The sequence below is a fragment of the Thamnophis sirtalis genome, unplaced genomic scaffold (assembly GCF_051295495.1).
Source record: "Thamnophis sirtalis isolate CommonGarterSnake01/CBP01778 unplaced genomic scaffold, rThaSir2_p1.2 scaffold_2, whole genome shotgun sequence".
Taxonomy (NCBI): Eukaryota; Metazoa; Chordata; class Lepidosauria; order Squamata; family Natricidae; genus Thamnophis; species Thamnophis sirtalis.
This window is the reverse complement of record NW_028261382.1, coordinates 60,647,548-60,663,963: the sequence shown is the minus strand read 5'-3', so window position 1 is coordinate 60,663,963 and position 16,416 is coordinate 60,647,548. Positions and strand designations below refer to the sequence as shown.

The following is a 16,416-nucleotide window of genomic DNA, read 5'->3' as shown; positions in this document are numbered from 1 at the left end:
TTAGGCAGATATGTTAACCACTAAGCCACAGGCTCTGATCCGTTATCAGCTGAGCCAAAATATATATACATATTTTTTGAGGGAGCACCAGAAAGGAAGAATATGATCCCATATGACCTGCAAACATCTTTTTTAACGAAGTGGAGAGAAAAATGCTATAAACTCACCTAGGGCTGCAAATAAATGTAGATACCGTGTTTCCCTGAAAATAAGGCCCTGTCTTATTTATTTTTGCCACCAAAAAAGGCACCGGGTCTTATTTTTAGGGGATCTCATCCACTGAATAACTCACTTGTGCATGTCATCCCCAGCCCCCTTTTCCCTGTCCAAGATAAGTAGTAGGACAGCTACACCCTGCTCTCCATCCCCACCCTAGTTTAATTTTTTACTCAGGCACTCTGGAGTGGCCAGTGTTAGGAATATAATCTAACGCAGTGTTTCTCAACGTTGGCAACTTGAAGATGTCCGGACTTCAACTCCCAGAATTCCTCAGCCAGTGCTTCAAGATGTCCTTGAAGTCCGGACATCTTCAAGTTGCCAACGTTGAGAAACACTGATCTAACGGTTGGGTTGGCAATATATAAATCATGTAACTGTTTCTTTAAACCATACTGTAAAATGTGATTGACGGGGAGCTTACCTAACAGACAGGATATTAATTAGGACTTATTTTTTTTGGGGGGGGGGTAGGGCGCACGTGTAAAAAAAACCAAGCTAGAACTGATTTAACAGGGTTGGTCATATTTCTGGGGAAACACGGTACAACTCACACGATTGAGAAGAAATTGGCCAAGTCTTAACTCAAAACATCATTCCGACAGGGCATGTTGAGGGTAAAGATTCAGGAATCTGCTTAGTGGGGGGGGGGGGGGGGAAGAAACGTACCAAGAGCCACCTGGGCAGAAGATTAAAAAAAACAGAAGCAGGTTCTAAAGCTTAGCAGATACAACGTGCATTGTTAATTGGGGTTTTTTAAAACAATGCAAGAGACAGATCGAAGGATGCCAAAGGAGGGAGAAACGTAACGGGTCCCCTACTGTGATGCTACATGCATGCATAGCAAGACGTGAGAAACAAATTAGAAGCAATGTTGTACGTATACGCGGACAGCTGGGTTCAGTTTTTCCAATGTGAACTTCAAAGGTTTCTTTCTTTAGCTGCACTGTGTTATATATCTTGGTCCGGCATCCACGCATGAACCTCTCAAATCCATTAGTGTCATCATTGAAATTCCATTTTAATTCATGGCCCCTTTGTCTTAAGACCACCGAGTCCCCGCTGTAAGGAAGAGCACAAAGGCAAGAGTTTAGAAGGCTGGCTGGCGGATGGGCGATCCTCGAGTTATGGCCAGCCCGTTGAGTGACCAAAGGGATAATGGAACTGGAAAAAAGCAGCCTATGGCAGGTTTAAGAGCCGAGGTGGTGCAGTGGTTAGGGTGCAGTACTGCAGGCCACTTCAGCTGACTGTTATCTGCAGTTCAGCGGTTCAAATCTCACTGGCTCAAGGTTGACTCAGCCTTCCATCCTTCTGAGGTGGGTGAAATGAGGACCCAGATTGTTGGGGGCAAGAGGCTGACCCTGTAAACCGCTTAGAGAGGGCTGAAAGCCCTATGAAGCGGTATATAAGTCTAACTGCTATTGCTATTGCTATTTTCATGGTAACTCATTTTGGCGGGGAGGGGATGAGCTGGAAATAAAAAACTTTGCTGCGCTCACATTTGCAATCCGGTAGTGAAGGTAAGTGAATCCCACCACTGGAAAGGAGGGGAAAAAAAGAAAAATGAAAAGAAAGGGGAGAGGGGAGAAGAGGAATGGGGAAAAGAAAGGAGAAACAAAAAGAAGGGGGAGAGAGGAGGGGAAAGGGGAAAAGAAATGAGGGGGAGGAGAGGAAAGGGGAAAGGAAGGCAGGGGAAGAGAAGGGAGAAAGGAAAGGAAAGGAAGAGAAAGGAAAGAGAGGAAGGAAATAGATAAAGGTAAAGGTTCCTCTCGCACATATGTACTAGTTGTTCCCGACAGTAGGTGGCAGTGCTCATCTCCCTTTCGAAGCCGAAGAGCCAGCGCTGTCCGAAGATGTCTCCGTGGTCATGTGGCTGGCAATGACTCAACGCTGAACGCAACGCTCTTCCCTTCCCACCAAAGGTGGTTCCTATTTTCCTACTTGCATTTTCTATGTTGCTATCGAACTGCTAGGTTGGCAGAAGCTGGGACAAGTAACCGGAGCTCACCTTTCTGATCGACAAGCTCAGCATCTCAGCCACTGAGCCACTGCGTGCCTTTTTCTTGGCAGAGTAAATCCACCCCCCCCTTTTTTTTTGCATACAGCAACAGTTCCTGTGCTTTTAAATTAAGCGCTGCTTTGGTGCACAGCAGGGATTTTACAAGTGTCACAATTTGCCTGTGGGCACATAGTCAAGGCTGGTTCAACTGAGGGCAGGAAAGAGAGAGACAGAGAGACAGCTATTGTGGTCTGTGTGAGAGTTTTTTTGCCAGTTTGTCCATTTATAAAATGTGTAATTTTGGAGTTTCCAGCCAGATCAGAAAAACTGGAAGTGGCCAAGCGAAGGCACGCGGAGGAACTGAGTTCAGAAAGGCTGCTTGAACTGAGACAGGAAGTACAGAAAAGTAAAGATGACGATCGTGGAGTACCTGATGAACTGATTGAAGGGGAACTGGGAGCAGATTCGGACAGTGTGGAGGTTGGGGAGGAAGATGGGCCAGTCCTGGAGTCTGGGGAAGGCGCTGATGAGGGCTCTGTGTCGGAGGCAGAGAGGGGGACAGGGCCATTTGACAGTTATCAGCTGCCTTCGGAGTCAGAGATCAGTGAGGCAGAGGAACAGCTGGAGCCTTTTCAGAGTGTACAAAGAGATAGATAGATAGATAGATAGATAGATAGATAGATAGATAGATAGATAGATAGATAGATAGATGATAGAGATAGATGGAGATATGGAGAGATAGAGAGACAGAGATAGATAATGATGATAGATAGATAGATGATGGAGAGATAGAGACAGAGATAGATGATGATTGATAGATAGATAGATAGGTAGGTAGGTAGATAGATAGATAGATAGATAGATAGATAGATAGATAGATAGATAGATAGATAGATAGATAGATAGATAGATAGATGATATAGATGGAGAGATAGAGAGACAGAGATAGATGATGATGATAGATGATAGATAGATAAATAAATAGATAGATGATAGATAGATAAATAAATAGATAGATGATAGATAGATATGGATAGAGAGATAGATGATAGAGAGATAGATGATAGAGAGATGGAGAGATAGAGACAGAGATAGATGATGATGATAGATAAGATAGATAGATAGATAGATAGATAGATAGATAGATAGATAGATAGATAGATAGATAGATAGATGATAGAGATAGATGGAGATATGGAGAGATAGAGAGACAGAGATAGATAATGATGATAGATAGATAGATGATGGAGAGATAGAGACAGAGATAGATGATGATTGATAGATAGATAGGTAGATAGATAGATAGATAGATAGATAGATAGATAGATAGATGATATAGATGGAGAGATAGAGAGACAGAGATAGATGATGATGATAGATGATAGATAAATAAATAGATAGATGATAGATAGATATGGATAGAGAGATAGATGATAGAGAGATAGATGATAGAGAGATGGAGAGATAGACAGAGATAGATGATGATGATAGATAAGATAGATAGATAGATAGATAGATAGATATGGATAGAGAGATAGATGATAGATAGATAGATAGATAGATAGATAGATAGAGATAGATAGATAGATAGATAGATAGATAGATAGATAGATAGATAGATAGATAGATAGATAGATAGATAAGACAGACAGACAGACATTTTTTTCCCCAAAGGCTTAAATCCTGCATGACAAGCGTATGCAGAGAAGTAATTTTTCTCTGATGCATTTGTCTGCATGGAGCATGAATTATTTAGAAAAGGGAAGCCACGCTCAAGTATATTTTATGCACCACTTTCAATTATGTCATATGTCAAACCAAAAGGAAACCTATATTCCAGAAATATCATTTCTAGGGGGTGTCACCTGGAGTGGCAGGGAAACTAGCCCCATGAGGGCGAATGTATGAAACACGTCAGAGAGGGGGCCAGAGCCGTCTGACAGTTATCAGCTGCCTCTGGAGTCATACAAGGCAAAAGGTCAGTGAGGCAGAAGAACAGCTGGAGCCTGTTCCCAGTGTGCCCATGCGCAGAGTTGCTAGACAAAGGGAACAGCTAAAGAACAGGGGTCGACATGGGAGTAAGGCCACAGGTGGACGATGAATGGCCCCTCCCAGAGGAAATAAAAGAGGAGCGAAAGGGGAGTGGAGTTTGCAGGAGACCATTAGTTCAATTCATTGGTTCTGACTCTCCGAGGCTCCTTGCCAAGTTCTGCAGATCTCAGCCTGGCAGCTCTCCAAGCCAGATAAGGTCTGTGACTGTAAATCCTCCCTTGAAAGATTTTGGTGGATGTGAATGAGCAGAACTCATAGTCAATTCATCAAAGGGTTTTTTGTTGGGACAAGGAGTTGGCTTCCTGCTCTTGGGAAGCCTGGGTCAGAACACTTATGTTGGCACGGATCACAGTCCAAACCGGCATGCTAGCACACTGTACGCCTATAAAAAATTCAGCAGTAATGTGTAGCGGCTCCATAAGATCCATTGTGATGCTGGCAGAGCAGGGAAGTGGCCATCACAAAGACAAGGCCGTGAGGCAGAGGAAACTCTAGCGAAAGGTATCTTGGGTCTAATTCAAGTGAATGGTCTTCTCCACTTTGGATCAGAGTTAGGAGAGGGGGGGGTGAGAAAAGAATGAAAAGAAAGGGGAGAGGGGAGAAGAGGAATGGGGAAAAGAAAGAAGAAACAAAAAGAAGGGGGAGGGGAAAGGAGAAATGAAAGGAGAAATGAAAAGAAAGGAGGGAGAGGAGAGGAAAGGGGAAAGGAAAGGGAGAAAGGAAAGGAAGAGAAAGGAGGGGAAAGGAAAGGGGGAAAGGAAATAGAAATAGAGAACGGAAAGGAAAGGGAGAATGGAAAGGAAAGGAAAGGGAGAAAAGAAATAGAAATAGAGAAAGGGAAGGGAGAAAGGAAAGGAAAGGAAGAGGGAAAGGAAAGGAAAGGGAGAAAAGAAATAGAAACAGAGAAAGGGAAGGGAGAAAGGAAAGGAAAGGAAAGGAAAGGGGAAAGGAAAGGAAGAGGGAAAGGAAAGGGAGAAAGGAAATAGAAATAGAGAATGTAAAGGAAAGGGAGAAAGGAAAGGAAAGGAAAGGGAGAAAAGAAATAGAAATAGAGAAAGGGAAGGGAGAAAGGAAAGGAAAGGAAGAGGGAAAGGAAAGGAAAGGGAGAAAAGAAATAGAAACAGAGAAAGGGAAGGGAGAAAGGAAAGGAAAGGAAAGGAAAGGGGAAAGGAAAGGAAGAGGGAAAGGAAAGGGAGAAAGGAAATAGAAATAGAGAACGGAAAGGAAAGGGAGAATGGAAAGGAAAGGAAAGGGAGAAAAGAAATAGAAATAGAGAAAGGGAAGGGAGAAAGGAAAGGAAAGGAAGAGGGAAAGGAAAGGAAAGGGAGAAAAGAAATAGAAACAGAGAAAGGGAAGGGAGAAAGGAAAGGAAAGGAAAGGAAAGGGGAAAGGAAAGGAAGAGGGAAAGGAAAGGGAGAAAGGAAATAGAAATAGAGAATGTAAAGGAAAGGGAGAAAGGAAAGGAAAGGAAAGGGAGAAAAGAAATAGAAATAGAGAAAGGGAAGGGAGAAAGGAAAGGAAAGGAAGAGGGAAAGGAAAGGAAAGGGAGAAAAGAAATAGAAACAGAGAAAGGGAAGGGAGAAAGGAAAGGAAAGGAAAGGAAAGGGGAAAGGAAAGGAAGAGGGAAAGGAAAGGGAGAAAGGAAATAGAAATAGAGAATGTAAAGGAAAGGGAGAAAGGAAAGGAAAGGAAAGGGAGAAAAGAAATAGAAATAGAGAAAGGGAAGGGAGAAAGGAAAGGAAAGGAAGAGGGAAAGGAAAGGAAAGGGAGAAAAGAAATAGAAACAGAGAAAGGGAAGGGAGAAAGGAAAGGAAAGGAAAGGAAAGGGGAAAGGAAAGGAAGAGGGAAAGGAAAGGGAGAAAGGAAATAGAAATAGAGAATGTAAAGGAAAGGGAGAAAGGAAAGGAAAGAGAAACAAAATAGAACTAGAGAAAGGAAAGGAAGAGGGAAAGGAAAGGGAGAAAAGAAATAGAAATAGAGAAAAGGAAAGAAGAAAGGAAAGGAAAGAGGGGAAAAGGAAAGGCAAGGAAAAAGGGAAGGGATGTCAACTCACAGAGAGAAACTGACAAGTCAACATGACTCACAAGGAGGCAGGATCTACTCAAACAACAGGACAATTCACTAAACCTCCCTTAACCATCGTTACAGGAAACTTCAACCTGATGGTTACTCCAAAGAAGATCTAAACTCCTGGCTAAATTTCATATTCCCACCTGAAAGACTTGGGCTCCCTTCTGCAACCTTCTCCTCCCCAGATGATGTCCCTCATTACCTCCCTCTGGCATCAGACAATAGCAATAGCAATAGCAATAGCAGTAGACTTATATACCGCTTCATAGGCCTTTCAGGCCTCTCTAAGCGGTTTACAGAGAGTCAGCATATTGCCCCCAACAATCTGGGTCCTCATTTTACCCACCTCGGAAGGATGGAAGGCTGAGTCAACCCTGAGCCGGTGAGATTTGAACCGCTGACCTGCTGATCTAGCAGTAGCCTGCAGTGCTGCTTTTTAACCACTGCGCCACCTTGGCTCTTTTAGCCAAGGTGGCTCATCAGACCACGGCTGAAGTCTGGTTGCTATGGCGATGCCAGACCCATTTGTCTTTTAAACAAACCCACATATCCGTTATCGTTATCGCAAGGGGCTGAGGGTGATTTTTCAGCCTTTTGCAAAAAAATGCGCTTGGCAGGAACCAGACCGACAGGCAGTCGCAAAAAGCAACTTGAGATAACGGAGAAAATTATGCAAACTTTTTTTTTTTAAAGGCAGCTTCCTCCCCATCTTTCTTTTTCCTTGTTTTAAATGTCCTTCCGCAAATTAATCCTAAGTGAAATAAATGCATGATTAGCATCTGGAGGGATTTAAAAATGATTGCTGATGCTCAGAGCTGCTCCAGATGTTATGGAATTCTTTGTAAAAATTCTTGATTGGCCAAGTGTGGCTGGACACCCAAGGAATTTATCTTTGGTGCATATGCTCTCAGTGTGCGCAAGGAGAATACAATACATTTCATCAAGAATAAAAAGAGACAACACTTAGCCATAGTCACAGGTTACTAATACGCTATCAAATCCTACTAGTAAACAAATAAAACAATATAAATTGTAAAGATACAAGCAACATGGTTATAGTCATAAGTGGGGAGAGATAGATACTAGGAAGGAAGAGAAGAAGAATAGTAAGACAGTCTTAGTAAATGGTTTGACAGTGTTGTGGGAATTAGTTGTTTACCAGAGTGTTGGTGTTTGGGGAAAAACTGTCCTTGTGTCTAGTTGTTCTGGTGTGCAGTGCCCTATAGCGTTGTTTTGAGGGTAGGAGTTGAAACAATTTATGTCCAGGATGTGAGGGGTCAATAGTTATTTTCACAGCCCACTTTTTGACTCATGCAGTGTACAAGTCCACGATGGAAGGCGGGTTGCTAGCCATTGTTTTTTTCTGCAGTTTTAATTATCCATTATCTATAACAAACTGAAGATAAAGGGAATTTAAAGGACTCGTCTCCTTTAAATTCCCTTTTTCCTTTTTGTGGTTTTTGGGGAGGGGAGGGGGGGAGAAAAATCAGGATTTATGGGACATGTTCCTCCTCTTTCCAGAAAGAAAAACAAAAAAATGACATCCCATCATTTTAAGAGCTATTTCTGCAGCTCTGGCACATTCAGAAGTCATGATGATCCATCGCGAGATAAACCTTGGTCAGATTTTTGCAATCTTAAGCAAAAGGGTGGAGAAGAATGCGAGGTTCCTTTGCAAAAAAAATCTGCCATCACAGACAAATTAGGCATAAAGAGGTTTTCGTGTTGCTGTTTCTAGTCTGTTCTTCTTCCAGCAGCCCAGGGCAGCTTGATTAATATACCTCCTCCCCTTTAATTCCTGCTAGAACTTCCAAGGCTATATAATGACATGGTTAGGAAAAAACCTTGGGAGACAAACTGATAAGGGACTGGTCAGATAAGAGATGGCCCAGCCCACAGCTGCATAATGAATGGGAAAAGAGACTCAGAAGGGACTCTCCCTAGTTTCTAAGGATGCAAAGGAGAGGGCTGTAATGTTATGTGGGAAAAACCTTGGAAGACGGGGAAATGAAATGCTGCCTAGGGAATGTTTAGATAATGGACAGCATAGCCCTCAGCTTCCTAATGGGTGGAAAAAGAGACTGAAGAAAGGATCCTCCCTAGTTTCTCGGGCTGTAAAGGAGGCGGCTACAATGGTATAGGGGAAAACCCATGGGAGACGGGGAGATGAGATGTTGCCTGGGGAACTGCCAGATAAGAGATGGCATAGCTCACAGCTGCATAATGGGTTGAGAAAGAGGTTCAGAAAGGACCCTCCCTAGTATCTTTGGCTGTAAAGGAGAGAGATGTAATGGTATGTGAGAAAAACTTTGGGAGACGGGGAAGAGACACTGAACCGCTTTATCCAGCAGCTGAACAATGAGTGAGATAAGAGGGATTCTCCCTAGTTTCTCAAGTTGTAAAAGAGATATAGGGGGGGGGAGAAAGTACAGGTAGTCCTCGACTTACAATATTTAGTGACTTTTCAAACTTACAGCAGCACTGAAAAAGGGACTTATGACTGTTTTTTACGCATCCCACAGTCATGTGACCAAAATTCAGATGCTTGCCAACTGTTTCACACTTATGACGGTCGCAATGTCCCAAGGTCATGTGATCCCCTTTTGCGACGTTCTGACAAGCAAAGTCAGTGGGGAATGAGCTGGATTCCCTTAACAACACGTTATTAACTTAACATATTCACTTAGAAACTATGGCGAGAAAGGTCATAAAATGGGGCAAACCTCATTTCACAACCATCTCGCTTAGCAACAGAAATTTTGGGCCCAAATTTGGTCGTAAATCGAGGACCACCTGAATGTTCAAACTTGCAAGATTCATCCGCGTAGCTTTGCAATAGAGGTTGTTCTGGAATCAAAAGTAGGGAATCGATGCAGTGAATTTAGTTACACATATTGAAAACTGCTTTTTAAAAAAATATTATTATTTCAGTTTGGGTAGCTAACAAAGGGGGAACGCGGTGGCTCAGTGGCCAAGACACTGAGATTGTCGATCAGAAAGGTTGGCAGTTCAGTGGCTAAGACGCTTAGCCGATCAGAAAAGGGGGCGGTTCGAATCCCTAAGCGCCGCATAACGGAGTGAGCTCCCATGACTTGTCCCAGCTTCTGCCAACCTAGCAGTTAGAAAGAACGTAAAATTGCAAGTAGAAAAATAGGAACCACCTTTGGTGGGAAGGGAACAGCATTCCATGCGCCTTCGGCGTTGAGTCATGCCAGCCATATGACCACGGAGACATCTTCGGACAGCGCTGGCTCTTCGGCTTTGAAACGGAGATGAGCACCGCCCCCTAGAGTCAGGAACGACCAGCACATATGTGCATGGGGAACCTTTACCTTTAGCCAACAAAATTGGCTATTCCCTTGCTTTCCCAGCAGCAGACAGCTATCCCTTCTTGGCTGCAACCATGCGGGAAATTTTGGCTGCCCTCTTTGACTCTGACTCAAGCCAAGTTTAGTTATGACACTTCCTTTCCCAAGAAAAGTTTCCATTCGGATCGCTCCCGTTTAGAAGTTTTAAGAAGCAACTGCACAACTTGCTTTTCTTCCTTGTTGTTTTTTTTTGCAGGAAAAAAACAGACCATGCGCACCGCCGGGATATCTCATTCCCCAAAAATGTGGATCCCACAGAATTCTGGCTCATTGCTGTGTCTAGACTGGGAACTGTGACATGAAGCCAGCTTCTAAAAGTCTGTTTTGGAAAAGTGGTGGGTTTTTTTCTCCCTGTTAGAAAATAGGCCTCTTCAGGAAGCAACTGAAGGTTAAGTGGCTTTTTCAAGATGCTTCTGCCCGTCATTGGTTTGAAATAGACGGCCAGCCAATCGCCAACAACTTCCTGGGAGGAGCTATAAATGGGGAGGAGCTTGCTTTCCCAAATTTTAATTTTCTATTCTTCCAGGGCTTGAAGGGGGGGAAAAAAAAACACTGTTCCCATTTTGGTTGAAGCCCAAAGTCTCCCAATCAAAAGCCGAAAATCTTCTCCTCCATCCTGGCTGTTCGGTGTCAAGATTCACCTATTATCTTCGGACAGAACAACAGATGTTACAGGATTTATTTAGTTCGGTTTCTCCTTAGAAACCGTGTCTAGACTTTGTGCTGGAGGCAGAAAAAAAAATGAAATCTGGATCCTGGGATTTGCTGATTAGGTTACTTTGAGGTTATAGAAAGGTTAGGATTTACCAAGAATTTAAAATTTAAAAAAATTGGCTGTAATTTTATATTTTTAAATTCTACTGCACTGAAAAAAGTTAGAAGTTTAATGCTTTCTTTGTTCTGTTTATCTTATCCATCCTTCCTTCCTTCCTTCCTTTTTCTTCCTTTCTTTCCTTCCTTCCTTTTCTTTCTTTTCTATTTCTTTCTCTTTCTTTCTTTCCTTCCTTCCTTTTCTCTTCCTTTTCTTTCTCTTCCTTCCTTCCATTTCCTTTCTTTCCCTTTCCCATTTCCCATTATCTTTATTTTCATTCATGATTTATATCATATCTATATATGAACTTAATGAAAAATAAAAATAAAAGACATGACAAGGCATATTTCTTGGTTCTAGTCAGTTTGCTGGGTCCATCTACCTTTGTGGAGGCTAAGTCAGCAAACTATATTACAAAGCAACATGATTAAGAGAAATATAAATCCAGTTACTAGTTCCAGGGTATCCTGTTCCTCTGCTCTCTTAATAGCAGATCCCATATAGACTGGAGTAAAATCATCGGAAGAAAATCTAAGCTTTAAACTTCAATCGTGACAGTAACTTTCCAAGTCGTGGGAAATGCCTTGACATCGACATTACATTCTCCTAGCTACGTAAATATTTTGGGTTCGTATTGACTTCAAACAAGGAAAGCAAAAAGCAACTAAAAGAAAAATAAACAAACTTCCTTCAATGTGGAAACTGTTGCAAAGCCTTAAGGTAGAACACCAGCTACGTTACTCAAGGCTTCATATTTTAACAGGTCAGCAAAGCATAGCTGGGTGCTCAAAACTGACCACTTCAAACAGCATCCAATGTCCTACAATTGCTGGGGCTTTGGATGAGGGCTGGAGGGCCTTGTGGGACTGTATCATGGTCTGGAACTGGCCGATCATCTCAGCCCACTGAGCCTCCACACCTTGCACTCCTGCAGATCTTCCCTCTGCTTGGAAAGCCTATGCTGGTAGTCCTCAGTGAGGTGCTTCTGCTGAGCCTCCTTCTCGGTCAGATCCCTTTTGAACTGAGCTGTTTTGCCAACTCTTTCTCCTGGTGCCTGCTTAGTTCCAGCCACTGCTTCCTGTTGGGGTCCTAAGGAGCCCAGGCGGGGAGGCCGAAGAGTGGCTGGGAGGGGAGGGGCGAGCAGAGGCTGGCGAGGCGCCCCGCAATGTGAGTGACATGAAGTTGGCCACGCCCACCCAGTCACATGACCACCTAGGCACTCCCACCCAGCCGGTCATTAGGCAGATCATATTCGTGGTCTGGGGGATTTAAAATTATGAATTTAGTGGTCCCTGAGGTCCGAAAGGTTGGGGACCCCTGGGCTAGACATGCGTAGCTCCCTCAACTGTCCATCGTATGGTTTCGCCTCCAGACCCTCCATCATCTTTGTGGCTCTTCTCTTGCACTCTTTCTAGAGTCTCAACATCTTTGTCTACGTACGGTGTGCAGTCACGTATTTTTATTATGATTCCAAGAAGATTCGTCGACTGCTGTACAAAGAGTGTTGATGGGACCTTTGATAACTACCCATCAGGGGGTTGCTAGAACCACCCTCAGCCTCCCTTGGTGACTGCTGCTTCTTTTCATACTTTGAGGGATGGGAACCTGTTTGTCTCTGCATCAACGCCAAGAAAATAATCCGGTCTGCATCTCTGAAGCGCGGGAATGTAAAGCCGTACTTACCGTCAAAGTCTTAGGATACCTCCTTACTCGTCTGCAGGTTTCATCCTCATCTGGGCTTGCATTTGGGCAATCATCTCCTGCATACGACGCAACTGGGTGGTGGCGGGGAGGGGGGGAGAAAAAGAGAGAAAATGCGGTGAGCCCAGGTAGCCATAGCAAGTAGACTTATATACCGCTTCAGAGTGCTTTACAACTCTGTTTACAAAGTCAGCATATTGTCCCCAACAACTTGAGTCATCTGATCTTAATACCTTTTTTGCATTGCTAGACATAAAGTATCTATTCCATCCATCCATCCTCTTTCCTTCTCTATCTCTCTTTCCTACCTGCATCTACTGTATCTATAGCAATAGCATTTAGGCTTATACACAGTGCTTTACAACCCTGTCTACAAAGTCAGCATATTTCTGTTGTGTGGCCCGCCAGCAGAGCTGGCAGCAGATTCGGACAGTGAGGAGGTTAGGGAGGAACCTAGGCCAGTCTTGGAGTCTGGGGAAGGCTCTGATGAGGGCTCTGTGTCAGAGGCAGAGATGGGGCCGGGGCCATTTGACAGTTATCAGCTGCCTTTGGAGTCAGAGATCAGTGGGGCAGAAAAACAGCTGGAGCCTGTTCCCGATGTGCACATACGCAGAGTTGCCAGAAGAAAAGAACATCTAAGAAATCAGTGTCGACTTGGGAATAAAGCCGCACGTGAACAGTGAATGGCCCCTCCCATAGGGGAATAAAGAGGAGCGAAAGGGGAGTGGAGTTTGCAGGAGGCCGTAAGTTCAATTCATTTGGGTGAAGATCTGTTCCTGACTTCTTGCCAAGGAATTGCTGCTATAGCGTGGCGTTTGGACGATATCGGCCTGGCAGCTCTCCAAGGCTGATAAAGTTGTGAAATCTCTTAAAAGATTGTTTGCTGGGACTTTGCTGGAGAGGAATTCACTTTAAACTCAATAAAACGGGTTTTATCGGGACGAAGAGTTGGCTTCGTGCTTTTGGGAAGCCTAGGTCAGAACAATTTCCCCCAACAATATGTGTCCTCATTTTACCCACCTCAGAAGGATGGAATGCTGAGTCAACCTTGAGCCAGCCTGGATTGAACTCCTGGCAGTGAGCAGAGTTAGTTTGCAATACTGCCTTCTAACCCTTATACCATCCGGGAGCATATGTGAAGTAAGGCGATGCAATGCAATATAAAATTTTTAATGTGTTGTAGTCCTTGACTTAAAACCAGTCACTTAACGACCGTTACAAAGGGACTTGAAAATGTTATTTATGACCGGTCCTCAAAGTTACGACTGTCATGGTTCTGTTGTCACTTGATCACATTTTGGCCAAAAAGTGTCCATTGGATAAAATTGATTTGGACTTTGCTTAATAGCAATAGCCCTTAGATTTATATAGCGCTTCACAGTGCTTTACAGGCCTCTCTAAGCAGGCTCTACAGAGTTCAGGACCATGGCAACTTGCTTAATGACCATTATCAAAATGGTCACAACATCAAATTTGTCCCATGATGACTCGACTTATGGCCGCAATGACTTACAACCAAAACTCTGGGCTCCGTTATGGCCCTAAGTGGAGGATTAGGTAAAAGGAAAAGGTTCCCCCACACATGTGTGCTAGTCGTTCCCGACTCTAGGGGGTGGTGTTCATCTCTGTTTCAAAGCCAAAGAGCCAGCGCTGTCCGAAGACGTCTCCGTGGTCATGTGGCCGGCATGACTCAATGCCAAAGGAGCACGGAACGCTGTTCCCTTCCCACCAAATGTGGTTTCCTATTTTTCTATTTGCATTTTTTCGTGCTTTCGAACTGCTAGATTGGCAGAAGCTGGGACAAGTCACGGGAGCTCACTCTGTTACGCGGGGCTTAGGGATTCGAACCGCCCCCTTTTCTGATCGGCTAAGCGTCTTAGCCACTGTGTCCCCTTAAGTTGAGGATTGCCCGTATTAAAAAAAAAAATCCACTGGATTCTACAGAGTGAAAAACCCAAGAATTTCCATTCAGAAAACCACCAATAATGGGAAGATATTCCCACGATGCTGTAACAAGCTATTTGGTATTCAAGGTATGTTTCAACGAGCCACTAATCTGGAGGAATGTGGCCAAAACACACAAGCTGTTACAACCAGCTTGCAATTATTATTTTCTTCAATTCTCCCGTGGGAATCATTTTCTCCCGTGGGACTTCTTTGCAGAAGCCACATTCTTCAAGTATGACCCACTGCTCGCTCCATGCTATTTATGGACAGCAATCTGTTTTCTTCTTTTCCCGTCCATTCTGGCATTTACGGTAAACCGAACAAGAAAAGACTAGAAGAATTTTTTAATAAAAATAACCGCGGCAGGAAGGAGGATGAAGAATTCAGCCAAGAGCATGTCTGCGTTACTATAAAAACATTTTTTTTAAAAATCTATTTGCTAGTGGATTCATAAATGTGAATATATTTGAGTCCCAATGGCTCAAGCCTTCCAAATTAGAATAAAGTAGAGTAGAGTAGAGTAGAATAGAATAGAATAGCAGAATTGGAAGGGACCTTGGAGGTCTTCTAGTCCAACCCCCTGCTTAGGCAGGAAACCCTACACCATTTCAGACAAATGGTTATCCAACATCTTTAAAACTTCCAGTGTTGGGACATTTACAACTTCTGGAGGCAAGTTTGTCCCACTGGTTAATTGTTCTCACTGTCATGAAATTCCTCCTTAGTTCTAAGTTGCTTCTCTCCTTGATTAGTTTCCACCCATTGCTTTTTGTCCTGCTCTCGGGTGCTTCGGAGAATAGCTTGACTCCCTCTTCTTTGGGGCAGCCCCTGAGATATGGGAAGACCGCTATCATGTCACCCCTAGTCCTTCTTTTCATCAGACTAGCTAGACATCATTCTGAGGTTGGTAAAATGAGGGCACAAATTGTTGGGGTCAATGTGCCATAAGAGAGTGAAGCACTGTGAAGCGGTATATAAGTCTAAGGGCTATTGCTATATGAATAGAATAGAATAGAATATAAAAAGAATAGAATAGAATAGAACAAGAATAGAATAGAACAGAATAGACTGTAAAAGAATAGGATAGGGTAGGGTAGGGTAGGGTAGGATAGGGTAGGATAGAATAGAATGTAGGATAGGATAGGATGTAAAAAGTATAGAATAGAATAGAAAAAGAATAGTATAGAATAAAATAAAATAGAATAGAACAGAACAGAACGTGATAGGATAGGATAGGATGTAAAAAGAATAGAATAGAATATAAAAAGAATAGAATATAAAAACAATAGGGATAGGATACAATAGAATGTAAAAAGAATAGAATAGAATATAGAAAGAATAGAATAGAATAGAATAAGAATAGGATAGGATAGGATAGAATGAATAGAATGTAAAAACAATAGAATAGAATATAAAAAGAATAGGGTAGGATAGGATAGGATAGGATGTAAAAAGAATAGAATAGAATAGAATATAGAAAGAATAGAATAGAATAGAATAGAAAAAGAATAGAATAGAAAAAGAATAGGGTAGGATAGGATAGAATAGGATAGGATAGAACGTAAAAAGATTAAAATATAATAGAATATAGAAAGAATAGAATGGAATATAAAAAGAATAGAATAGAAAAATAAAGGATAGGATAGAATAGAATGTAAAAAGAATAGAATAGAAATAGAATAGAATAGAATGTAAAAAGAATAGAATAAAATAGAAAAAGAATAGAATAGAATAGAATGTAAAAAGAATAGAATAGAAAAAGAATAGGGTAGGATAGAATAGAATATAGAAAGAATAGAATAGAATAGAATATAAAAAGGATAGGATAGGATAGAATAGAATGTAAAAAGAATAGAATAGAAAAAGAATAGGGTAGGATAGGATAGGATATCATGTAAAAAGAATAGAATAGAACAGAATATAGAAAGAATAGAATAGAATATAAAAAGGAATATAAAAACAATAGCATAGAATAGGATAGGGCAGGATAGGATACAATAGAATGTAAAAAGAATAGAATATAATTCTTTATTGGCCCATATCTAAGCATAAACAGTAATTTCAGCACAGATTAAACATCTCTATTATTGTTCCTACTTCACTTCCTTCATTATCATCATCACCACCACTATCTTCTCCAAATTCCTGCATTTTCTACATATTTAAGAGGCCCGGGGATTTAAGGAGCCACCCAATTTGTACAACATCCTGCTCTGTTGTGGCTTTAGAACTCTTGCGTAATTCAGGCGCTT

The 16,416-nt window shown here is 42.3% G+C and overlaps 1 protein-coding gene across 1 annotated transcript in view; it reads right to left on the bottom strand.

The window, feature by feature from the left end:
• Window positions 1–555: 555 nt before the first annotated feature.
• Window positions 556–16,416, bottom strand: part of LOC106556692 (septin-2) — a 58,926-nt gene continuing 43,065 nt past the window's right edge. Inside the window, exons 12-13 of the mRNA XM_087705734.1 lie at window positions 12,200–12,291; window positions 556–1,278 (exon numbers count right to left, since the gene is read on the bottom strand). Coding sequence (XP_087561860.1) covers window positions 12,223–12,291 — 69 coding nt within the window. The 3' untranslated portion in view covers window positions 556–1,278; window positions 12,200–12,222. The remainder of the gene's footprint in view (window positions 1,279–12,199; window positions 12,292–16,416) is intronic.